The 25,024-nt window shown below is 40.7% G+C and overlaps 1 protein-coding gene across 2 annotated transcripts in view; it reads right to left on the minus strand.

Moving 5' to 3' along the window:
* LOC120518780 (coiled-coil domain-containing protein 9B) overlaps positions 1-25,024 on the minus strand; it is a 145,634-nt gene that overhangs the window by 98,417 nt on the left and 22,193 nt on the right. For both annotated transcript variants that reach the window (XM_039741742.1, XM_039741741.1), the window contains exons 3-5: positions 23,602-23,706; positions 15,161-15,286; positions 9,073-9,192 (exon numbers count right to left, since the gene is read on the minus strand). In XM_039741742.1, the coding sequence (XP_039597676.1) occupies positions 9,073-9,192; positions 15,161-15,286; positions 23,602-23,706 (351 nt within the window). The remainder of the gene's footprint in view (positions 1-9,072; positions 9,193-15,160; positions 15,287-23,601; positions 23,707-25,024) is intronic.

Here is a 25,024-nt window from a genome sequence, read left to right on the forward strand (position 1 = left end):
ATCATTCTAGAAAAACATCCTCATGGTCTTATGGTTGTTTTAATAATAGTAACAACAATACAGTAATAATACATTTTATTTATAGAAAAACTTTGCCATGCTAAAAGCATTTTTAATGTATCAGTCAGTAAGACTACGATAGAAGCACTTGAACAGGACTGCAGTTAGAATAAATGTCCTTCAAAAGACAGATGCTCTTTAACCATACCAGCTGCATGAGTAAAAATAAAATAGGCCAAAAAAAAAAAAAAAAAAAGTCACTACAATTGAAAATATAATTTGTTGCCAAAAGAGCATGCTGCCCTCTGCAGGGGGCATATGGGTTAGAGTTTGATACCAGGCCAGCAAATTACCTATGATGGATCCAAATGAAGAATACCAGTCTTGGCTTAGTTTGTCTAAGACATAATGTAAAAGTGTTTAATATATTAGAAAGTTGGTGACACTTTTAGAATTTCCCATCCAGTGGAAGTTTCATTTACATGAAGCAGTAAAAGCCACTTTTAAGCTTTACTTGTATTCACCATGCTAAAATTGTACTTTATTCTTATACTAGCAAAATACCAAGCCAGAGCGAGAAGTAGTGTGTTAAAGATGAAAAAGAAAAGGAAACATTTTGAAAATAACGTAACATGATTGTCAATGTTGTGAGTGATGAGTGTTGCTGTTATATATATATATAAATATATACATATATATATATACACACATATGTATATGTATATGTATATGTATATGCATACATACATATATATATATACACACAAATACATATACATACACACACACACACACACACACACACACACACACACACACACACACACACACACACACACACACACACATATATACATATATATATATATATATACAGTCTTTGGGTGCGAGCAACTATTGCTGGGGTGCCAGAATCCATGAAGGAAGAAAAATGAAAACATTATTTGTACAAAATCTTAATTTATTTATCCATTCCTAAATAATTAAATGGGCAGGCTATTTCGTATCAGTGCAATACGCTGTTTGTTAAAATGGATGACTCCGCTCTTACGCAAAGTCTGCGTGGATATTATGAACTATCGTATCTGTTCAAGTTCTATTTAAATTTTAAATAGAAGGAAATTTTATTTAGTTGACAGAATATTATTCCGGAATAAATCAACTCAAACCTTAAATAACTTATAATATTTTGCTCTTCATAAAAATATATCCTGTCTAAATTATACAAGTTAGAAATAAAGTAAACGTTAAAAGAACAAACATTCAAATTTCTTTACTCTTATGTAATTTTATATAAAAAATAAACTTAAATTTTAAATATCCCAAAAGATTTTGAGCTCCATAAAAATATATCCTGTCAAAATTATACAAATTCAAATATGAACATGCTGCATAACAAAACCTGGAAATATAAATAAAAATTGTTCTTTTCAGCAATAACAAATCAAATCATTCAGTTGTCTTTGCTCTTATGTCATTTTAGAGCTGGACGCCTGGCATCTTTTTTTGGCCACAAGTTCGTTTCTGTTTGATGTGAGGTTCTGTGTTGTGGAGATTCTCAGGATGGACTGCAGGTGCTCATCAGTGAGGCGACTCCTGTGTGCTGTTTTGTTAGTCTTCATGACTGAGAAGAGCTTCTCACACAGATATGTGCTACCAAACATGCACAAGGTTCAAGCCGCATGTAGACGGAGCTGGAGCATTTGTGCGGGAATGAAGTGAATAAACTGTGCGGGTCGTGCAGTATCGTACTTACACTGCAGCTCAATCACCTCCATCTGAATCTGCACAGGCGCAGTTTCCACATCGACGGCAAATGGGTTGCGAAACAACTCAAAATTCTTTTTTTGTTCTTCAAAGTCACCAAAGCGCCGTGCGAACTCAGTGCACAGTGCGCTCAGTTTATCAGCAAAGTGCGCATTTGGGAACACCGTTGTGCCGACTTGGTTCAAGATTACTTGACAACAGGGAAAGTGTGGCAAGTTGCACTGGTGCATTTGTGTCTCCCATAAAAGTAGCTTCACTTGAAATCACTTTGTGATTGTGCACGGGTAAAAATGTCTGCTGAAGTGTCAGATTCTTCTTTAACTCTTCTGCTTTCTGTATCTTCTGCATTGCATTCAGGTCTTTCAGGTTATCTTGATGTTTTGTCTCATAGTGCCGTCTTAGATTAAATTCTGTAATTACAGCCACATTAGCTCCACAAATGAGACACACGGGTTTACCGGCGATGTCAGTAAACATATACTCAGCCTCCCATCGGTTTTTAAAGGCTCTATGTTGAGAATCACCTTTTCTCTTTGGCATCGTGTGAGCTAGCTTCGCAATAACTTGCAGCATCATAAGCTAGACTTGATTAACACGGTAAGTGTTCGGCGAGGCAGCTGAAGCGCTGCATTATGGGATCTGTAGTTTATTGTGTTACCAGCACTTCATATCCCCGGGCCATTAATAACAATAATACAGTATATAAAATGATCTCGGGCGGATAGAATTACACGCCGGGCTGGATGTGGCCTGTGGGCCTTGAGTTTGACACATATGGACTAAATAGAACTTGAAAAGATATATTTTTTTGAATGTGATCGTGCAATTCAGATCGAGTTGACGCGCACTACAGTACATCGAGCCTGCGTGCCTCAATAAGTTACCCTCCCCTCGATCTTACTTTTTTACCGTTCATCTAATGAATACACTGAGTTTGGCTCTACCAAAACAATCATTGATCGCGAATAAAGTATCCATTATTCATAAAGCTTCAATTGGTGATCTGTCTTTCTGCATTAACCGCATATTTTTTCATACGTTTCAAACCAAGGGGATGCAAGGCTAAAATGAATCGGGAAGCGCGCGTACATACTTAGTGCATCCCCTCTCGGGAATCGAACCTCGGACGTTGGCGCTAGAGACAAAGCCTCTACTAATGCACCACGGCGTGTGGTTTGTCTATTTGAGCGTAGCAGTGTAATTCGTTTTTTGTTCAGCACTCTTTGGAACTGTTGCTTTTTGTCTGCGCACTGTGTCAGTTCACGTGAGCCACTGAATATGGTTTTATATGTCACTCGCTCGCTTCTAATTGTTTCGCTGCCTTCTTAATTATATAATGTATGTTTTCTTCAGCGCTTTTTGTAGCTCTTCCTGGTTTTCTACATACTGCATGATTACGTGAGAGGTGTGATGATGTCACACGAAACTCCGCCCCCCACGGCTTTCGAGCTCAACTCCATTAAAGTAAATCGAGAAAAATAGCTTCTAGTTATGACCATTATGCATAGAATTTCGAAATGAAACCTGCCCAACTTTTGTAAGGAAGCTGTAAGGAATGAGCCTGCCAAATTTCAGCCTTCTACCTACACGGGAAGTTGGAGAATTAGTGATGAGTCAGTCAGTGAGTGAGTGAGTGAGTGAGTGAGGGCTTTGCCTTTTATTAGTATAGATTATAAGAGAATTAAATCAAACATTTAAAATGTATGCATGGTTTTCATCATCTACATAAGATGAAATCAAGTCAAATGCTAGAAACCTTTTCCTTCTAGCACTACTGTTTATAGCTAGGTCACATGGGACTACTTTTCCCATGAAAAAAAGCAAAGACTAAGGACATTATCCTTCTATATAAAAGCGATCGGGATTGTCCTTCCGTCCCGTGAGTGCTACGCACGCCCCGTCCACTTTGCAATGCACGATGGGATTTGTAGTTTCGTTTTTCCAGGTAAAAGATGATTTTCTAATCCAGACTGTGCGATATCTTCTTTCTTACTATAGAAGACCGGTTGGGATTGTCCTTCCGTCCCGTGAGTGGAAAGCGTAGCGGTATTCCGCTTATCACACTTACTACTTGCGGTACGAAGCAACATGATGTGAGCAGAGTTCTGGTGCTCCCTTCGTTCCCTTGCTTTTGTGAGCGATGCTCTGGAAAAATAGACAAAATTATGTCTCTGGAAATAATTAATGTTGATGGAGTACAAATGCCTCACCGCGTAGTAAATATCAGGGGGGTTCAAAAGGGTGACCTCAATACAGAAAAAAAGTTTAAATTTCATCACAAAAATAACAGAAACTACGAGTATTAAAGTAATACCGCTCAAATACAATATAACCAAATTAATGAATTTGTATAAAATATCAAATTGATCTACATATTGAATTGCCTTAAGAAGTGTTCAACTTAAAAGTCGGTCACCTTAAAAGGCCTAGTAGAGACTTAAAAACTGGCAAGACTCCCAAAAGCTGTTTGTTTCATATTTGTCTAAACATCACACACAGAGGGATCAGGATACAGTATTCCCATAATGTAATGGTGATGATACCAGTTTGAAGCCACCCTGAACTTTCAGCCAGTGTCCCTTGGTCAACAAAGATATTTGACAAATTTGACTAGGCACTGGTACTAAATCTAGCAGCCTCTACTATACACCGATGTCTGCAGGGCAGCATCCATTATATGTAACTAATCACGGTCACAGATTGAGGTGAAATGTTTAATAAAGCTGATTTAGGAGTAGATCAGGTTTTACACTTGACCCATTGAAACATTTAGCACAGTGAGTTCTACAACGTTATGTACTGTAGTGCATCTTTGCAATTGTTTAGGTATTCAGCCCTGAACCATGAGATCTGTAGACCCTGGCACTGACTTGTGTGACTTTTAGCAAATCATTTAACCCATCTGTGTCCCCCAGTATAATGAATATCTTGCTCCTTTACCTACTTCACTAGGAAACTAGAATGACAGCCTGGCTCCAAGTGTTTTCTCATTACAAACAATAACTCTGAAAGAGTGATTACTATTACATTGGTCATATTAAAAGAAAGGCAATTACTATGATGTTATGATGCTCCTTTTGCTACTTTTTTAAATATTTTATCTGTTTTCCTCCTTTTCTACCACAAATTTCACACTGCATAAGGTGCTACTTTTTCCTTATGTATACTTTATTTTATTGAAGAGCTGTCTGGAACCCTATTAATAAGTGCTTGAAATTCATCTTTGGCTTACTATGCTTGTTACTCAGTTTTGCATGAGAAGTAAACATTGCACAATAAAAAGCCAATTTATTCCAAACGAGTAAAGTGAACACTGAAAAAATGTACAGTACAGTAATTGGTCAAGTACAAGCATTATTTACAGCAATACCAAGGTGGAAATCTGTAAGTGAGCGTGATATCTGCTATAGTTTTACTGAGGTACTACCTTATCAGTATAGATTTCACTTATAAAGCAAGAGCTAACAGTAATATTAAACAAAATTTAAAAATTAACAAAAAGAAGGGTTCTATTTCGATTTTGTTGTGCCAGATTCTTGTTGACTAGAGAAGTGGTACTGTTAAACAACTGACCATTATAGAACTATATTAGTAAAGCACTTTGGGAATTTGTTAATTTCTGAAATGTATTATTAAGAACAAAAAGGAATGCATGGTTTTGGGCAGACTGTCTTTGAATGGCAAAATATTTTTGTCTCACTTTACATTAGGGAGCTATGTCGCGCATTATCAAATTTAAGTTGAAGAAGCATTAAACTTGAAGTAGCGGTATTTATAAGGTTGGAAGGAAGTGAGCTTACCGTTTGTGTGTTGAGGGTGCTGCCGCGGGAACGCAGGGCTGAGTAGCGGGTGAGCGCTGCGAGGCGCGGTGTGTCTGGACACACGTGGAGCCGGTATAATGGCCAGTACGGGGTCCACCGAAACGTGTTGATTTTAACACACTGGTGTCCTCGCAGCCTGTTCAGCGCAGGCGGTTTAAGGTAAGGTGAGCCGGTGTTCTGACGATTTGTCCTACTTTGTAGAAGTATCCTACCGTAGTTTATTTAAATGGCAGATACGGTATATACTCTGTATATGTTACACCCATTCGTTTATTGTAAGTCGTAACATTAAACTTATAACGTTATACCATGTCATCATTTAACATGTTGTATTTAGAAGTCGTCTATCAAATTTATGGAAATGTTAACATTTCTCAATTTATTCTATATGCATCATGTAATAAATGCAATGTAGTAAGGCTAAGAAAAGCATACATATTACTGAAATACAGTAACACATACCTCAAACTTCATCAACACTAGGTAGGACAGATCGACGAACAGGTGGTAAACTTCGAGAAAAGTTGCGTAATTTTGGTCTGCGCATGCGTAATATCATGGCTGGATGGATGCGTAATATCAGTGAGTAAATCATTTCGATGGGTAGGATGTTTCGTTAGAACACCGGCATTTAAGTAAACAGGGTTGAGTCAGAGATGAGGATCCCATATTGTAAATAAACGATTTTACTTACTGGTTAGTCAGGAGCTGTTGTGCATGAACTCAGCATAACCTTTGGCGCCTGGACTGGGATAGGATGAGGTTTGGGGCTTACGCACGCCACCAACAGGGTTCGAGTTTAAATACATAGTTGCTCGGGGCGTGTCGCGGTGCGTGGTGCGAACGCGCTAACGTCTACCTTGATAGGTGTGTGAGGTAGACGGGGTGGCAAATTGGCCGGGCAATCTTGCTGTTTATATTGAAGGAGTTGCCGGCCAACAACCAAAGGCGAGGTAGGAGTAAAGCACTGCTGAGCTATTGGAGTAGCAGTTGTGATTTTGGCGGCTTTGTAAATATTCTTTTGTATATAGTTATACGGGCGGCACGGTGGCGCAGTGGTAGCGCTGCTGCCTCGCAGTTAGGAGACCCGGGTTCGCTTCCTGCGTGGAGTTTGCATGTTCTCCCCGTGTCTGCGTAGGTTTCCTCCCACAATCCAAAGACATGCAGGTTAGGTGGATTGGCGATTCTAAATTGGCCCTAGTGTGTGTTTGTGTGTGTCCTGCGGTGGGTTGGCACCCTGCCCAGGATTGGTTCCTGCCCTGTGTTGGCTGGGATTGGCTCCAGCAGACCCCCATGACCCTGTATTCAGATTCAGTGGGTTAGAAAATTGATGGATGGATGGATATAGTTATACATTATATCTCCTAGTGAACATTTTGGTGGAGGTATATATACTTATTTGGTGCTAGGATAATTTTGATTTTGGGTTTGGTGTAATTGTTTTTATATATACACACACTTGTTTTTGTTCTTGTGCATTTTTTTTCTTGCCTGTTGGAGGAGCTTCTTGAGCCACAGATAAAAGATGACAACCTTTTTTATTGGAGTGAGTGAGTGTGTGTAGTTTTTGTAGGAATGCACTGTTTTTTGTAAATACACCATATTTTTACTTTTTTTTTTTGTTTTTATGTATTTCTGAAGAAGTGCCAGTGCTGAAGGACTGTGTCTCAAAGCCCACCTGACGCCACTGCATTTTTTGGTTGTACAGCACTTTTGTAAATAAACTCGCACCATTCACCCTTCAGTTTTTGTCTTTGTCTCATCTCTCCACTGATCCTGTTCGGTTCATAAACTATCAGTTGTCCAGAGTGCAGGCTGGGGCCACTTCCCACTACACGGGATATCACAAGCTAATGCAGGGCATGCAGTGCTAGCTGGCTTTCTTGCTTTTGCTTGCTTTTCATGAGGATGTAAGAGTGTCAGTATCAGTATGATATAATACTGTGTTCACTGTGGGCTTTGTTGATTTGAATCCCAAAATTGAGGACTCTAAATGCTTGTCCTTAAATGATGGCTATGATTCAAGGAACTGCTGTTGGTGCTAAAACATAAAGTGAAATTATCAGTGCTTGACTTTTAGTTTGTCTCACGATATCACAAAGCACCTTCTATGTATACACACGAAATTAATCAGGAAAAAATATAAAAAGCTATCACTCACTTGACTACTGAACTTCACATTCAGCACATCGGTTTTATCATCTAACGTTGTGGCTAAGATGGAAAAATATTTTGCCCAAAAGGATATGTTGTATAAACAGATGAACAGAATATGGGTGGCACGGTGGTGCAGTGGTAGCGCTGCTGCCTCTCAGTTAGGAGATCCGTGTTCACTTCCCGGGTCCTCCCTGCGTGAAGTTTGCATGTTCTCCCCCTGTCTGTGTGGGTTTCCTCCCACAGTCCAATGACATGCAGATTAGGTGGATTGGTGATTCTAAATTGGCCCGAGTGTGTGCTTGGTGTGTCCTGTGGTGGGTTGGCACCCTGCCTTGTGCCCTGTGTTGGCTGGGATTGGCTCCAGCAGACCCCTGTGTTTGGATTCAGCGGGGTGGATGAACAGAATATGAACAGAGTGGGCTTGTGAAGACAGTAACAATGACATTTATTTCTACAGCACATTTTCAAAGAAAGGATGTAGCTTAAAGTGCTTTACAAGACGTCAAAGAAGTAGTTAAATGTAAAGAAAAACAAATTAAAATTAGATGGGAATAATAATGCATAAGTACTATACAAAAAAGAAATAACCTACAAAAGATAGATATCTATCGAAAGATATCTATCCAAAACCATAACTGCTGAACAAAAATTATTGGAAAAAGCCACAAGCCACAAGCAATGCTTACTGTAAATAGAAAACCAGCCGCCTAATGTTTGCAACCGCTACATTGAACAATCTGCACAATCTACCCAAAAGCCCGGGATACTGGAAGCTGTGTGCTTCCATCTTTAATAGAAAGTTTATTGCGATACCACATACAACAATCACTCGCACTACATGTGGTAGCAAAGAACATTGCAACTGTAAGTAAAGTAGATTCAACTGTGAAAACAAAAAATGGTGAAGTTTCTGTCAAAACACGATTCACAAAATGATGCTGAGACAATGTGACAAAAGCATGGAGAAAATACAACAACATTAATAAATCTTTCAAAAAATAAAAATGAAAAAATAAATTTACAAGATTACAAAGTTTAAAACATAAAAAGTGGATGAGCAAAAGTATGAATAGTTAGAGAATACATGTAATAAGATGAAAATAACTTCTCTTATCTATAATAGCACCAGGAATGTTTATTATCAAGGCATTAGCTATGTTGTTTTTTGCGTATTTCTTAAAGCTTCCTAGTACTCAAACACCCCTTGGTTTTGGATGTTTACCAGGTTTACAGTTTAATGTTTTACAGTTTAACTTTTCATATGGTACCTGTGGTAATATAAGTAAATAAAGGGACTAACACTGAAATGCAAAATCTCATACTGTACCTTTGACTTATAATTCAATGTCTTTGTGACAAGGACTGGCTTTCCTTTTATCTCAGGTGCACTGTGCTCTTCTTCACCATTAACATTTTTCAAAATGCCTGTCCCTGGCATTTTTTTATTCTGGAATTTAAGAAAATAAAAAATGTGAAATTAAATAGACAATACATATAACAGTAGTAAGTCTTCATAATATACAAAATGTACAACTCAGATTGAGCAAATCTACTCTCTATATATTGTGGGAAGCAGCCTGGACACAGACAGACGGGAATCATTTTAAAGTCCAACACACGTTTATTTATAAGTATTAAAGTGCACAAACCCAGTGCCACAGCACCAATCACCACAACAGTCCAGGCCAAATCCACAGTATGCCTTTTCTTCATACCGCCTCCTTTTCTCTTTCTTTCTTTCTTTCTTTCTTTCTTTCTTTCTTTCTTTCCAGACCTCGTCCTCTTCCACCCGACTCCAGCCCTGAATGAAGGGAGGCAGCCCCTCTTATGTCCCCCCCGGATGTGCTCCAGGTGTGCTCTGGCACTCTTCCACCGACACGCCCCAGTGTGGCGGAAGTGCCGGCTGTATCCACGGAAGCACTCCGGGTGTCCCTGCTCCTCTTCCCCAGCACTTCCTGGTGTGGCGGAAGTGCTGAGGTCCAGGGCTCTCCAGGCATTAGGGCGCCCCCTGGCGGTGACCACAGGCCCCTACAGGGTTGAGCTTCAAAGCTCTGCACCCATGGCCCCGAAGCAAGTAGGGCGGTCGCCCCCTCATGGTCTGGAGAAGGTGCAAGCCCTCCTCCGGTCCTCCTGGGCGTCCCGGCTGGGTACCACCCCCAGCCGCGTGCCACAATATATATACAACAATTTTATGTGACGTTTTTATGTCACGTTTTAAATCGGGCTTATTTTAAAACCTAGATATATATGTTTGGTATCATTATTTTAAGAATTTATCAGACTTTAAAGTGATATTGTTAGATTTTCAGATTCTTATTCCATTTTTAAATTATAAACTAAAAAAAAAAAATCAGGAGCTCACATCCCGTGAGACAAGAGTTTGTGCCAAGAGATTTAGGCATGCCCAGGGCAGGAAATAAAAGACAAAGTGTAGGACAGCTGCTGTACAGGCTTTTAAATGTTCAAAGGCGCCAGGGGGGCTTCCCCCCTAGTACAGCTATAATATTTAGATAGATAGATACTTTATTAATCCCAAGGGGAAATTCACATACTCCAGCAGCAGCATACTGATAAAAACAATATTAAATTAAAGAGTGATAACAATGCAGGTATAACAGACAGTAGCTTTGTATAATGTTAACGTTTAAACCCCCCCAAGGTCGCATAGTGTGGGGTCTCCTCAGTCTGTCAGTGGAGCAGGACGGTGACAGCAGTCTGTCGCTGAAGCTGCTCCTCTGTCTGGAGATGATCCTGTTCAGTGGATGCAGTGGATTCTCAATGATTGACAGGAGTCTGCTCAGCGCCCGTGCTCTGCCACAGATGTCAGACTGTCCAGCTCCGTGCCTACAATAGAGCCTGCCTTCCTCACCAGTTTGTCCAGGCGTGAGGCGTCCCTCTTCTTTATGCTGCCTCCCCAGCACACCACCGTGTAGAAGAGGGCGCTCGCCACAACCGTCTGATAGAACATCTGCAGCATCTTATTGCAGGTGTTGAAAGACTCCAGCCTTCTAAGGAAGTATAGTCGGCTCTGTCCTCTCTTGCACAGAGCATCAGTATTGGCAGTCCAGTCCAATTCATCATCCAGCTGCACTCCCAGTTATTTATAGGTCTGCACAGTCACCTCTGATAATCATGGGGTCCATGAGGGGCCTGGGGCTCCTAAAATCCACCACCAGGTTTTTTATTTGTCAGCATATCTGTCACACAAACTCTATCTAAGTCTACAAACACTATTATTCAAAGCACAAGAAATAAAAAACCTGAAAAAGAAATAAAAAATTGAAAAAAGTTTCATAACCAGGAACTTGTTGTGCAAACATATGCACATGAGCAAATTGACTTCAGATAGCTGTCAGATTACTGCAGTTGACATTCATGAGTAGACACTAACTGCAGGTGGGTGGCATGATAATGAACATCTCTGAGGGAATGGCATTACAGTTATGTGGATGACATTAATACAGCATACAAATACCAAAAAACAGGGAGATTTTTCCAAAGTTTTACAAATGAAAGAACAATTATTTTTGTGTAAAAGATTGTTACATTAGCATACAAAACACAAGATAAAGTATTCTCATAAAAGAAAATCTAAGATAACATGTGGCCATATAAACTTACAAAGAAGGAAAACCATTCAAGGCTTTAAATCGGATCCTTGGTAACTCTAAGGCAACACTGCTGACCAACATATCCTAAGTCTGAATATCCATTTCCTAATCAGGCTTATCCCAATTCAGTGTCATGTGAGCTTCAGCCAAGTAGCACTGGCCAAAAAACAGGAACCAACTCTGGATAGGGTGCCACTCCATCACAGGGAAAACTTACACACAAAATATTGTGAAGGATGCCCCTGCTGCTTATGTTCTGGGGGAGCCACCATGGACAGTCCAGTACCTCCCCCGGGACGCTTGGTGGCAGCCTCCCTGGCCGACGTCGATTCCCCAACCACCCGCAGGGCTCCATGGGAGATGGAGTCCTCCACAGCCTGGTTGGGGGCTTGGATGGCCACTAGGGGGAGCTGCATGGACTCAGCAGCCTGGCTGGACGATTCTTCAGCCCCACCCGGAGGTGCAGTCAGGACCAGGTGGTCAAGCACCTGGAACACTTCCGGGTGGGTTATAAAAAGGGCCAGCCACCACCACTCAAAGAGCCAGAGTCTGGAGGAGAAGGACTAAGCTTGAGGAGGAGTGGTGGAACAGGAGAAAGAGAGTGTTTTGGTGGTATTTGTGCTTTGGGACTGTGTTGGGCTGAGTGGCACGGGGAAGACATGTCCCACAGCTGAAGAAAATTAATAAACTTTGTAATCACTTTGTACGTACCTCTGCGTCAGTCTGTGCCGGGTCGGGCGCTATATAGCGCCTTTCACAATATATAGATTCATACCGGCGTTTCCAGTCAATCTAGTCTGACGATGTGGTGCTGTGAGGCAGCTGAAACATCACTAGTCAATCCCCTTGCACAAATAAAGATTATTTCGGAGTCATATATTGCAGAGGTGTCAGCTGAATGCAAAGACTTACTCATTACAGTGGATGTGGACCCATAGTAGTGGGGTGTTAGTTTGGAAAAAACATTTGCTTATATCAGAATTTATTGTTGTGGAGTGTTTACTAATGACTGAGTGTTGTGAGCTGTGCTCACTGCCTTCACCAGCCAAGTTGACCTAATGCAAATTAATTTTCGCACACTGCTGTTCATATCAATGCATGTACATGTGTAATAGTTTCACTCATACAGATTTTGCTCTACGTAAATACATACATTGTAGCATGATACAAGATGCAACAGGAATAATGCACACCATGTAATATGCAGAATGTACATACTGTACATACAGTACTCAGGACCATTCTTAGGCATTGGCAAGCTAGGCGACCGCCTAGGGCTCCCACTGCCAAGGGGGCCCCGACCGGGCGCTTTTTTTTTAACTAAATAGCCTACAACTTACAGGTCCATATATTTCAGAAGTACAAATTTTCTCTGGTGGCGGAATTATCAATATGGTTACGCGCAAGCAAAGAGGAAACAGTGACGACGACAGGCAGAATCGAGGTGACAGAGTGGTGGGCCCCCTGTGGGAGGGCACTGATCACCCACCTCACCTGCCTCCAAGCATCTGCACAACAAATCAATCATGGTATGAATAACGGAAGCTGGGAAGATAAAAGCCATTCCACAAAGCGACTCGGCAGTGGGTGGTTTGCTCCGTCCCTCCGTCTGCTCTGTTATAATTATACATGTAGGCTGTCTTTTTTAGAAAAATGAAAAGAGGTAGTGGGACATAAATCTCTCGTCTGAGGTCCATTTTGCAACTTCACAATTCAGTTTTATCCTCAGCTTTTGGACCCCCCTTCCAGGGCCCCCAAAAACCTAAGAACGGGCCTGCAGTACTTACTGACTCAGTATAACCATCATAAAGGAGCAGATATTTATTTAACTTATTTTTATCTCACAGGCAATGTTTGATATTGGCTCAAATGCAGTCTCTAGAGATTGCAATCAACATCTATAGTATCTGATTGATATGGAGGCTCCAGAAATACAATATATTGCCAAATATTTGTGGACACCTGACCATCACACCTACCGTATATAAGCTTATTGGACATGACATTCTAAGTTAGGGGACAGTTATGAGACACACTTTGGACCCCCTGGATGAAGAAACGAAGGAGAGAATTAAAACAAAAATGAGCATCATTATGAACAATGCTGCACATCTTCTCTTTCATACACTGACACGGAGGACTTTCAGCCAAAGAATCATTCAGCCGAGGTGTGTCAGGAAGCACCACCAGGGTTCCTTTATGCCTGTATAATGCCTCACTGTGACTATGACGGTCAACCAGGAGTTTTCTTTCTTTTCAAATTTCTTCCTTTCTAGTCATGGCGTGTATTTAGACTATAATGTGTGTGTAGGTGTGTGTGTATATCTATCCATTCCAAAACCATGGGTATTCATATGGAACTGGCCCCACTTTTGCAACTATGACAGCCTCCACTGTCATGAGAAGATTCTCTTCACTTGGAACCAGGGGCCTACTCCAAACCCGTATAAAACAGCCCTCAATAATTATCCCTCTTCCACCAGACTTTATAATAGACACTAACAGTCTGCAAAGTAGCATTCTCATGACATCTTGCAAACCCAGATTTGTCTATCAGACTACTAGATAGTGAAGTTTGATTCTTCACTACAGAGAACATGTTTCCACTGCTCCAGGGTCCAATTGTGGTATGAAATAAAACCACTCAAGCTGACGCTTGGCATTGCACACAGTGCTCTTAGGCTTGTGTGTAGCTACTCAGCAATGGAAAACCATTTCATGAAGCTTCTGGCGCACCGTTCTAGTGCTAATATTACTTCCAGAGGCAGTTTGGAACTCTGTTGTGAGTGATGCCAAGGAGGATAAGGGACTTTTACGTGTTCTGCTCTTCAGCACTCTACAGTCCTGCTCTGTAGGTTTGCATGGTCTGCTACTTCATGACTGAGCTGTTGGTGGTCGTACTTAACAGTAATAGCACTTACAGTAGATTGGGACAGGTCTAGCAGAGCAGAACTTTCACAAACTGACTTGTGGCAACTGTGGCATTTTATGGCAGTGGCATGTTTAAAGTCACTGAGCAGTCGAGTATGACCAATTCTACTGCCAATGTTTGTTATCAGCCGACTATACTTCCTTAGAAGGCTGGCATCCTTCAACATCTGCAATAAGATGCTGCAGATGTTCTATCAGACAGTTGTGGTGAGTGCCCTCTTCTACGTGGTGGTGTGCTGAGGAGGCAGCATAAAAAAGAGGGACGCCTCACACCTGGACAAACTGGTGAGGAAGGCAGGCTCTATTGTAGGCACGGAGCTGGACAGTTTGACATCCGTGGCAGAGCGACGGGCGCTGAGCAGACTCCTGTCAATCATGGAGAATCCACTGCATCCTCTGAACAGGATCACCTCCAGACAGAGGAGCAGCTTCAGACAGACTGCTGTCACCGTCCTGCTCAACTGACTGACTGAGGAGACCCCACACTATGTGACTCTTCAATTCCACCGGGGGGGTAAACGTTAACATTATACAAAGTTATTGTCTGTCATACCTGCATTGTTATCACTCTTTAATTTAATATTGTATTTTATCAGTATGCTGCTGCTGGAGTATGTGAATTTCCCCTTGGGATTAATAAAGTATCTATCTGTTAATGGCAAATGTACAGCAACCTGCTTGATTTTATGTAACTGTTAACAATGGGAGCAACTGAAACCCCTAAATTCAACAATTTTGAGGGCTGTCCACATACTTTTCACCATTGTACTTGCTTATCTACCTAGAAAAGCTATCTTTTAAAACAGTAGAAGATAAGCCCAAAGAGATGCTATAAGTTAAAAAAAAAAACAGGTGAAATGCCAGACCTCTTACCCTTGTTTTATAAGTCATTTGCACAAGAACTTGCTGCTTTTTCCTCCTTCCAGTGAGCTCTTTATCGTCCTTCATGTCTTGCGGAGGAAATCCAGTCGCCGGCTTTGCGGTAACAATGCGCATCTCCTGTTTTGTGAAATTCATTACAAAACAAAAGTAGGTTAAAATTCAAATATACTTTGCAGTGGATCTCACACTGGTAGCAATAATGTGCCTACATGAGGAGAATGGAAAACACAAAATAAAAAAACATAAAGGTTGGCACTATTTTATCATTCAGTATAACGTTTAGAGAGATTTGAGAAGGCATACCCCATTATAAACAGCATTACCTTCTGCAGCTGACATGAAATGAAAGCTTTAATCGTCTGAATGATTTCAGGATCCGTACACCTGTATAGTCTATTCTGCATATGTGTAGTCATGTTTCAACAGCAGAAATGAAAACTGCAGCACATTAGCCAGATTTTGCTCACACTGTAGAAATACGACATTGCCATTCATCTGGCAGCATGTCTTCAAGAATATTGGAGGAAGCTGGAGGCTGCCAAGAATAAAGATAAAGTTCAACACAGGAGGCACAGAAGCTCGGAATATGAGATTGTGACACCACCTTCTACTATACTCTACTGCCCATGACTGGTATGATACTCATTTTAATAATGCAGTTTCGAAATATTTTTACAACTGACAGAATTATAGTTAAATGCCTCCTTCATTAGCACACAGTGCAATTGTATCTTTTACAATAAAATACCTTGGCTATTAAGAAGCTAAGCCAATCCTTTGTTTAAAATATAATTTTGTTCAACCAAAAAATATACCTGTTGATTAATGGAGTGATAGCACCTTTCACACTGAAAAAAACGAAATGAAATCCCTACCCAGTATTGAAAATGAGAGCAGGACCTTTAAATCTTTCTGGACGCCACTCAACACCTCATTAATGGGTAAGAAGTACAAAAACATTGTATATAATTTCTTTTTGGTTATTTATATCACTGTTTAACTCTTTGAGGGCTGAATATTTTTTCCAAAAATCTCAGTTTTCTGAAAAGCACGCAAAGCGATGGTTTCACACTTAAGTCAACAGAAAACGTCTGTTGCTATGTGCTGTGGGCGCATGTTCAGCATTTCTGGTGGTAGTGGCTGCTTGGGTGGCACCCCGATGGCCAGCAGGACTGCACGGTGAACCAGTTGCCTGGCTGTCTTCGTACAGCAGGTGGGTGGTGGTGGTCTCAGGTGTGACGCAATATGGTTTGTACCTCTTGTTATCATAAGTGGTGGTCCTCCCAGGCAAATGCTATTGTAGGCGCATCAGCTACGTGAAAGTGTTCAGCACCACGATCAGCTGGGGACCGATCAGACCGATGCTGGTACCTCACTTTCGTTTTTGATATCCATCTCCAGATCACTTGCGTCAAACAAGTCAGAGTCTTGTTCACCGAAATTACGTAAAACATCCATGGAGTATTTTGCTTTTCACATTTGCTTTGGCCCGGGTTAGCTTCCCGGGTCCTCCCTGCGTGGAGTTTGCATGTTCTCCCCGTGTCTGCGTGGGTTTCCTCCGGGCGTTCCGGTTTCCTCCCACAATCCAAAGACATGCAGGTTAGGTGGATTGGCGATTCTAAATTGGCCCTAGTGTGTGCTTGGTGTGTTTGTGTGTGTCCTGCGGTGGGTTGGCACCCTGCCCAGGATTGGTTCCTGCCTTGTGCCCTGTGTTGGCTGGGATTGGCTCCAGCAGACCTCCGTGACCCTGTATTCGGATTCAGCGGGTTTGAAAATGGATGGATGGATTTGCTTTGGTCTCTCGCCAGATGTCGGCGCCATTTTAGAGGTTGTTTGCTTTTCTCTACTCAGGCACGTGTAGGGAATCAAGGTTTAATCAACAAAGCTATGTAATTTTCCTTCTAGCAAACAGAGTCGAACTAAAATGTAAGGGTGAGTTTCGTTGCAGTTTACAGCTGATTGCCGTCCTCTACTCCTGAATTTTGACAAAAGTCGACATCAGCCCTGAAAGAGTAAAAGAAAGGGGCCTCACCTAGTGAAGTCCTACATGTCCTTCTATCTCTGGGGTCACTGGCCATAACACATTGCGTGTGTAATCCTGCCCTTGAGTTTCCAAGTTTAAAAAAGGTACAATGTTAAGGAAACGTAACCCTATGTGAAACTGGCTTATTAAATCTGGCAGCATGTCTTCCTTAGCTGTTCCCTTCTGAGTAAGTGGTAATGCATGCAAAACAATTCTCTCTTTCTCCAGCGTGAACATATTTCCTTATATGTTCTTTTTCGCTTCACTGGAAGTAAAAAGATTTCTTTTACAGTTTTTTGAAGGGGTCTTACTATTTATCATGTCTTTCCTGATATCGAGATTTGAGCTAGAAGCTTTTTTGAAAGAGACTCGTTATTATTTATTTTTTGAGAGTCATCCCTAGTGTGTGCTGTGTGTGTGTTTGTGTGTGTGCGTCCTGCGGTGGGCTGGCGCCCTGCCCGGGGTTTGTTTCCCGCCTTGCGCCCTGTGTTGGCTGGGATTAGCTCCAGCAGACCCCCGTGACCCTGTGGTTAGGATATTGCGGGTTGGATAATGGATGGATGGATGGAGTCATCATTAATGACAATTTTTTGTATGGTGAGACCACAAACCACTAGTAATGGGAAAAAGTTTAACAAAAAATCAGTATTTGTTTTTCTTTTCAAATTTCTAGTCCACTTCTTGTTTATCCTTTTATTCTCAACAATTGTAAGTGCCAGCATAATAACAGGCTCCATAGCCACAATACCTGATCAAGTCAGGTTGAGGAGCATGCACTGGCACAGTCCCATGGCTGCACCCACCACATGATGAAACAGCTTGGGATCCTGGTTGGCAACGTCCCAGGCAGACTCATGGCCCAGTCCCAGCCTCTGGAAAAGACCATCTATCTGCCGCAGTCATGTGTATGTATGTGTTTACATATATTTGTTGTTCGAGAAATGGTGAAAATGACTTTTTAATTAAGCCTCATTGCAGATTACAGAAAAAACTAAACAATATGACAGCTTGTAATTATGAGAAGCATTTTATTTTCTTTTATACCATACTAGCTGTGGGGTCCTAGAAACTATTGAAATCGTCAGAAAAACGACTGAAATGTAGAGATGTCAGGTAATTGAAAGGGGCATCTCTCTCCTCGGAGGATTTGTTTTGCTGACGTGCTCGCATCGCTTGTGCATTAGTGGCGAGAGGAAAAGTTAAAGGGATATCGTTTTGCCGATGTTAGCGGCTAAGTGACTTTGTCTTTCTTCTGAGGTTTCATTTTGCTGACATGCTGGCCCCGTTTGTGTTATTAGCGGCTAAGCGAGTTTTCTGTTTCCTCGGAGTGCGAAGCCCTTACCCCGACTCCACCTCTCACTTCTCGGCCGGACAGACACACACACTTCCACGCGCTGACGTTTATATATAAGATGTATTATGGATAATTTGCGGTGGGCTGGCGCCCTGCCCGGGGTTTCTTTCCTGCCTTGCGCCCTGTGTTGGTGGGGATTGGCTCCAGCAGACCCCCGTGACCCTGTTGTTAGGATACAGCTACCTGGATAATGGATGGAAGGATTATGGATAAATATTTTTGCATACATTTAATTAGTTAAAGCAAGTATTTTAAGGAAACTTTATTTATTTTGGTATTTTATGGTCAATGAACAATAAGCCAACAGAATTTCATTTTGTTAAAAAAAGGAACAGTTAACAACTGTGGTTTACAGTTTTATTTCAAAAATACACTTTAATATAGGACATAAAACTTCTATTTGTCTGGTTATGCAGGGGATTCGTGTAAAATGTTTTTTAAAAGGATAAAGAAAGAAAAATCTGAATTATTCAATCAAGTAACCTGAAATTAGTGCAGGATCGGCCCTAAAAAACTTGATTGAAGCATCCCTACTGGACACTTTCCCATTTATTTTAGCAGATCAGTTTAAATACCTAGAGGTAAACATCATAATATAAAGATATTTTTAAAATAAAGTTTGCTATCTGCATGAAAAAAATGAAACAAGACGTAAACAGATGGTCTATTGTCCATCTTACATTAGCAGGGAGAATTAATACTGTCAAGATGAACATCCTTCCCAAGATTCTTTTTCTATTTCAGAGTATTCCCATATATTAAGAAATCTTTCTTTAAGAAATTAGATTCAATAATAACCTCCTTTATTTGGAATTTGAAACATCCACGCGTCCAAAGGGTGACTCTACAGCGACCTAAAGCAGAAGGTGGCATGGCACTACCTAACTTTCAATTTTATTACTGGGTGACAAATATACTAGCCAGAAAGACCTGGACATTGACACTAAATGATGAATATACACAAGCGTGGTCTGCATTAGAAATAAAATCTTGCTGCACTTCTTTATACACCCGTCTTTTGCCCCAGTAAATACAAATTTTCAACAATATAATAATAATCTAATTGTCCACCAATCACTCAGATTATGGAACCAACGCAGGAAGCACTTTAAGACAGAGAAGCTTTTATCTGTTGCACCTCTACACGATAATTACCTTTTTCTACCTTCTCAAACCTACTCAGTATTTAATGTTTGGAAAACATCCGGAATTAAAACAATTATAGAACTATATATACTGTAGATAATGTATTTGCATCTTATGAACAATTATGTTTCATATTTAACATCAGCACAATTTTTCCACTACTTTCAAATCAGAAACTTTGCTAAAAGGAACTTGCCAAATTTTTCTCCACCCATTTTTATTCCAGAGGCAATAATGATCAGTCTTGAAGACTCAGACAATATGACAATAAGACTTCCAATATGACTCGGAGTCCTGCCACGTGCAAAAGTTCGCTGATGACACTGCTATTGTGGGCTGCATCAGGAGTGGACAGGAGGAGGAGTACAGGAAGCTAATCAAAGACTTTGTTAAATGGTGCGACTCAAACCACTTACACCTTAACACCAACAAGACCAAGGAGCTGGTGGTGGATTTTAGGAGGCCCAGGCCCCTCATGGACCCTGTGATCATCAGAGGTGACTGTGTGCAGAGGGTGCAGACCTTTAAATATCTGGGAGTGCAGCTGAGTGACAAATTGGACTGGACTGCCAATACTGATGCTCTATGTAAGAAAGGTCAGAGCAGACTATACTTTCTGAGAAGGTTGGCATCCTTCAACATCTGCAATAAGATGCTGCAGATGTTCTACCAGACGGTTGTGGTGAGCGCCCTCTTCTACGCGGTGGTGTGCTGGGGTGGCAGCATAAAGATGAAAGACGCCTCACGCCTGGACAAACTTGTTAAGAAGGCAGGCTCTATTGTAGGAGTAAAGTTGGACAGTTTAACATCTGTGGCAGAGCGACGAGCATTAAGCAAACTCCTGTCAATCATGAAGAATCCACAGCATCCACCGAACAGTGTCATCTCCAGACAGAGGAGTAGCTTTAGTGACAGACTTTTGTCACCGTCCTGCTCCACTGACAGACTGAGGAGATCGTTCCTCCCCCACACTATGCGACTCTTCAATTCCACCCGGGGGAGTAAATGCTAACATTATTTAAAGTTATTGTCTGGTTTTACATGCATTTTTATTACTACTTAATTTAATATTGTTTTTGTATCAGTATACTGCTGCTGGATTATGTGAATTTCCCCTTGGGATTAATAAAGTATCTATCTATCTATCTATCTATCTATCTATCTATCTATCTATCTATCTATCTATCTATCTATCTATCTATCTATCTATCTATCTATCTAACATCTTAAAAATATTTAAAAACATTTAAAAGTCTCTTCAGACCAGGGTCTGTGTGTTGGGGGTTTGTGCATGGGACTGGGTCTTAGTGACCATAAATATTGTAAATATTTGTAAATAATAAACGTGTGCTTGTGAGTAACAACATGTCTGCCTGTCTGTGTCCGGGTCGGCTCCACAATATATATACACTTTTTCCTCCCTATATTTCCATCTTATCTGCAACCTTGTAGCTGTTCAGATGTACACTCTAATGCTCTGTTGATTCAGCACACCTTGCAAAAAATTTAAACTGGAAGACCACAGGTAATTTTATCCTCAACTTTGTATTAAGAATTATGCTGCTTGGCTGAATTGCTGTTTTGGACTATCAGTGCGTTTACATTTACTGTACATGTATTTGCTCAGCAGATGCTTTTATCCAAAGTGACTTACAAAGGTGGTCAACATAATCAAGTAACATCAATCTAAGGAGTGTTTTGAACAAGTGTAGCAAGTAAAGTTACAAAAGATGATCAAAACAAATGTTGACCAATAAAGCTGGCATAACAAGAAATGATCAGTTAACAATATGACAAATATCCACAGAGCAAAAACATCATTAACAATTTTGACAGATATTCACAGAACAGTAGGGTTTTCGATCATTTCTTAAATACATTGAAGAAGTCAACACTTCAGATGGAGGTGGGCAGTTTGTTCCACCAACTAGGGGCTACATATGTTCAATGGTAGATTTGAGTGGACAAGAAAGAGCACAGCACCTCATCAGTGTCTCCATAAACATAAGTGCAGGCCCTTTGACTACTTTGTATTTAAGCTTCATGGATTTGAACTTAATGCATTCTTGCTAAAGGAAGCCAATATAGCAAATTGAAGAGAGGAGTGACATGCTTCTGCCTTGGCTGGTTGAATACATGGGATCATTTTGGACCATCTGCACTGTCTTGATAGCACATGGGTTTCCTACTGCTAGTAGTGCGTTGCAGAAATCCAGAAAAAGATAGATAGATAGATAGATAGATATATGTGAAAGGCACTATATAATAGATAGATAGATAGATAGATACTTTATTAATCCCAAGGGGAAATTCACATACTCCAGCAGCAGCATACTGATAAAAAAACAATATTAAACTGGGTGGAATTAAAGAGTCGCATAGTGTGGGGGAGGAACGATCTCCTCAGTCTGTCTCTGAAGCTGCTCCTCTGCCTGGAGATGATCCTGTTCAGTGGATTCTCCATGACTGACAGGAGCCTGCTCAGCGCCCGTCGCTCTGCCACGGATGTCAAACTGTCCAGCTAAGTGCCTAAGCTTGGACCAGAGGTTGTGCTGCATAATTAGTCAGATAAGGTCTGATTTTGAAGATGTTTTACTAAGGTAATCTGCATGAACGAGAGGCAATTGAAATGTAGTCAGAGAAAGATAGGAGCTCATCAGTTACCACCCCAAGGACTGACTTGGCAGATGCTAGAAACAATTAGCCAAGCTGTACAAAGATGGGGAATTAAACAGATTGGCTGACCAGGATACCAAGAAGCTCCATCTTTGCCAGGTTGAGCTGTCAATGGTGGTCCTTCATCGAGGCTGAAATACCAGTAATGCAGAGACTTTAGCTGACACCATGTTCACTCAGGAGGGATGTCAGGTACAGATATGCATTGTCAGCATAGCACTGATATGAGAAACCATAGGATTGGATGATTGGGCCCAGTGAGGGGGTGCAGAGAGAGAATAGTAGAGGACCCAGCACTGATCCTTGGGACATCCCTGTACATAGCAAGGAGAGATATCAAGGATGTATCAGAAAAAGGAGTAACACTGTTCCCCTGTTTGTTTTCATCTTGATCCTTGCCTGAGAAATTGGCAGGTCTAAAATGGGTATATTACATTGTAAAACCCTTAAGGGGCAATGATTCCTTCTTTTCGCTCCCCAAAAAGCCTTTATAAAAAAGAAGGGATGAATTTTAGTATCAATTTTGTAAAACCGTAATCGAAAGGAAGCTTGACTCTTTTCCTCATTACTCCAGATTATAATTTGTGTTGATATATTTTATATACACTGTGACCTTCACCAGCAAAAGTGATTTCAGAAAATGAGATATATTACTTAACCAATTGAGATTTGTCTGTTGGACAAGAACAGTGGTGTTTGGTGGACTTGGCAATATAGGAATATCAGTGTGCAAGGTAATCAATTTGAAATAGCCTGATGATATAATTTTTTTTATTAAACCATTGCCTTACAATTTTAAAAAGCTAGGAACATTGTAAACCTGCATTGCAAGTTCGCAATACTAATCAACACTCAGCTTTATACACTTTTTGAGTCGTGTGGTTTTTAAGAAAACTACTGAGGAAATGGGTTTTCTATAATTTATGCCTTTGTTGAGAAGATTGTAGAAGAAGAATGATAAGGCAGATCTAATTTTAGAGTTTGATGCTAATATAGCATCTTGATTTACATCAATTTTAAATCAACTTTGAATAAACCACACCTTTCAATCATCTTACTGTTCGTGTGCTGACCTGCAGCACTCTGTGACACCAAACCAGGTTCGCCTTACTGTAGACACTTTCCATGGCCCTTGAGTACAGCGAAAACAAAAGTACAGTCCAGTACAGGAGATTAACAAATTATCCTAAACAAAACCCCATGACTGGTTAAACATCTCGTAGCCCAACTTACATTGGGAGACTTCTTTATTGTTATTGTTAAGTCCTCAGCTTTATTCTTTCGTGGAGGGAAAGCCATGCCCTCCTGTTCAGCTTTGCGCCTGTCCTCTTCCACCTCCTGGAGAGACAAACAATATGAAGTTGAGTTCATAAATGTGCAGAAGAACTTTCTTTGTATGTCAGTTCTCTACACCTACACTTGGATTCCAAGAGAAGTGTAGGTACTAAAAGAACATCTTAATTTCTTGAAAAAGAATACTATCTCTTATATATATTTCTCTTCTTGTTCGTCCTGCTTCCTCTTCAAACCCGTTCCCCCCACACGTAGCCCACACGGCATTTCTCGATTCCTATTCCTCCTCTGCCAATCCCTTCCCCACGCTGCCTGTGGCCTCCCATACACCCCCACACCGCTTTTCTCGATTCCTATTCCTCCTTTGGACTACCGGCTTCCCCGCTCCTCTCTCATGACCCCATTGGTGTCACATCACCGACCTATATCTAGCCTGACCGCGTGACCTTTCACTTCGGCCATGTGTGCACCTGGGAGTCTTTTCCGTAGCCTGCTACAGGAAGGTACTCTCTCGCCCATTGGCATTGGTTTCGCGCCTTGCTATTTTCGTTATATTGTGACAGTTGTTTCCTAAGCCTTTGTTATAAAATGATCGACAGTATCTTCTCTGTCGACGGGTTTTTGTACAACGTCATCTCTATTCCAGGATCCGGCAACTGCCTGTTCCTATCAGTGTAATATTTCTTGACACAAATCGTCTCCAGCAAAACACCTATTCACAACTGCGTCTTTCAAGAAGTATTTCTTTCTTCTTGATTTCTGAATTCCTTTCTCACCGTTTTCCGTTCCTATTCTTACACCGGCGTATGCTAAGGCGGGCGTCGGCTAGTTAATATTTATTTTTACAAATTAAATGTTCCATTTAACGATCAGAGACCTGTAATATTTGGAAATATAATACTTTAAACTGCACTTAATATACAAATAGCTTTCAATAAAACATATGAACCCCATTTCATGAAGTTTTAAATCACTATGTAGTATTTAAATATAAATACATATACGGTTTACAAATAAAATGATTGTGTAGTAGTGGTCTGTTTTTTTCCCAATGAGGGGGGCTATCACGATTGAAGAGTTAGTGATGCCAAGTACTACTGTGGTATTCTGAAAACGAAGACCAAATGGGAAGAACTGATAACAGTAATTTATCAAAAATATTAAAACAGATATATGAAAAGCCTCACCAACAATGTTAGGATAAGCATAATGTAACAAGAAACTTTTTTTATATAACGTAGCCTTAGAAATTTTACCTCACTAATATTACTTCATATAACTTCATGTAAAAAGATGAATAGGAAAATGACAAAAAGAGAGTTAAATATTTAAATCTATGGCAAAATAGACTTCCAAATTTCCT

The sequence above is a fragment of the Polypterus senegalus genome, chromosome 18, assembly GCF_016835505.1.
Source record: "Polypterus senegalus isolate Bchr_013 chromosome 18, ASM1683550v1, whole genome shotgun sequence".
Taxonomy (NCBI): Eukaryota; Metazoa; Chordata; class Cladistia; order Polypteriformes; family Polypteridae; genus Polypterus; species Polypterus senegalus.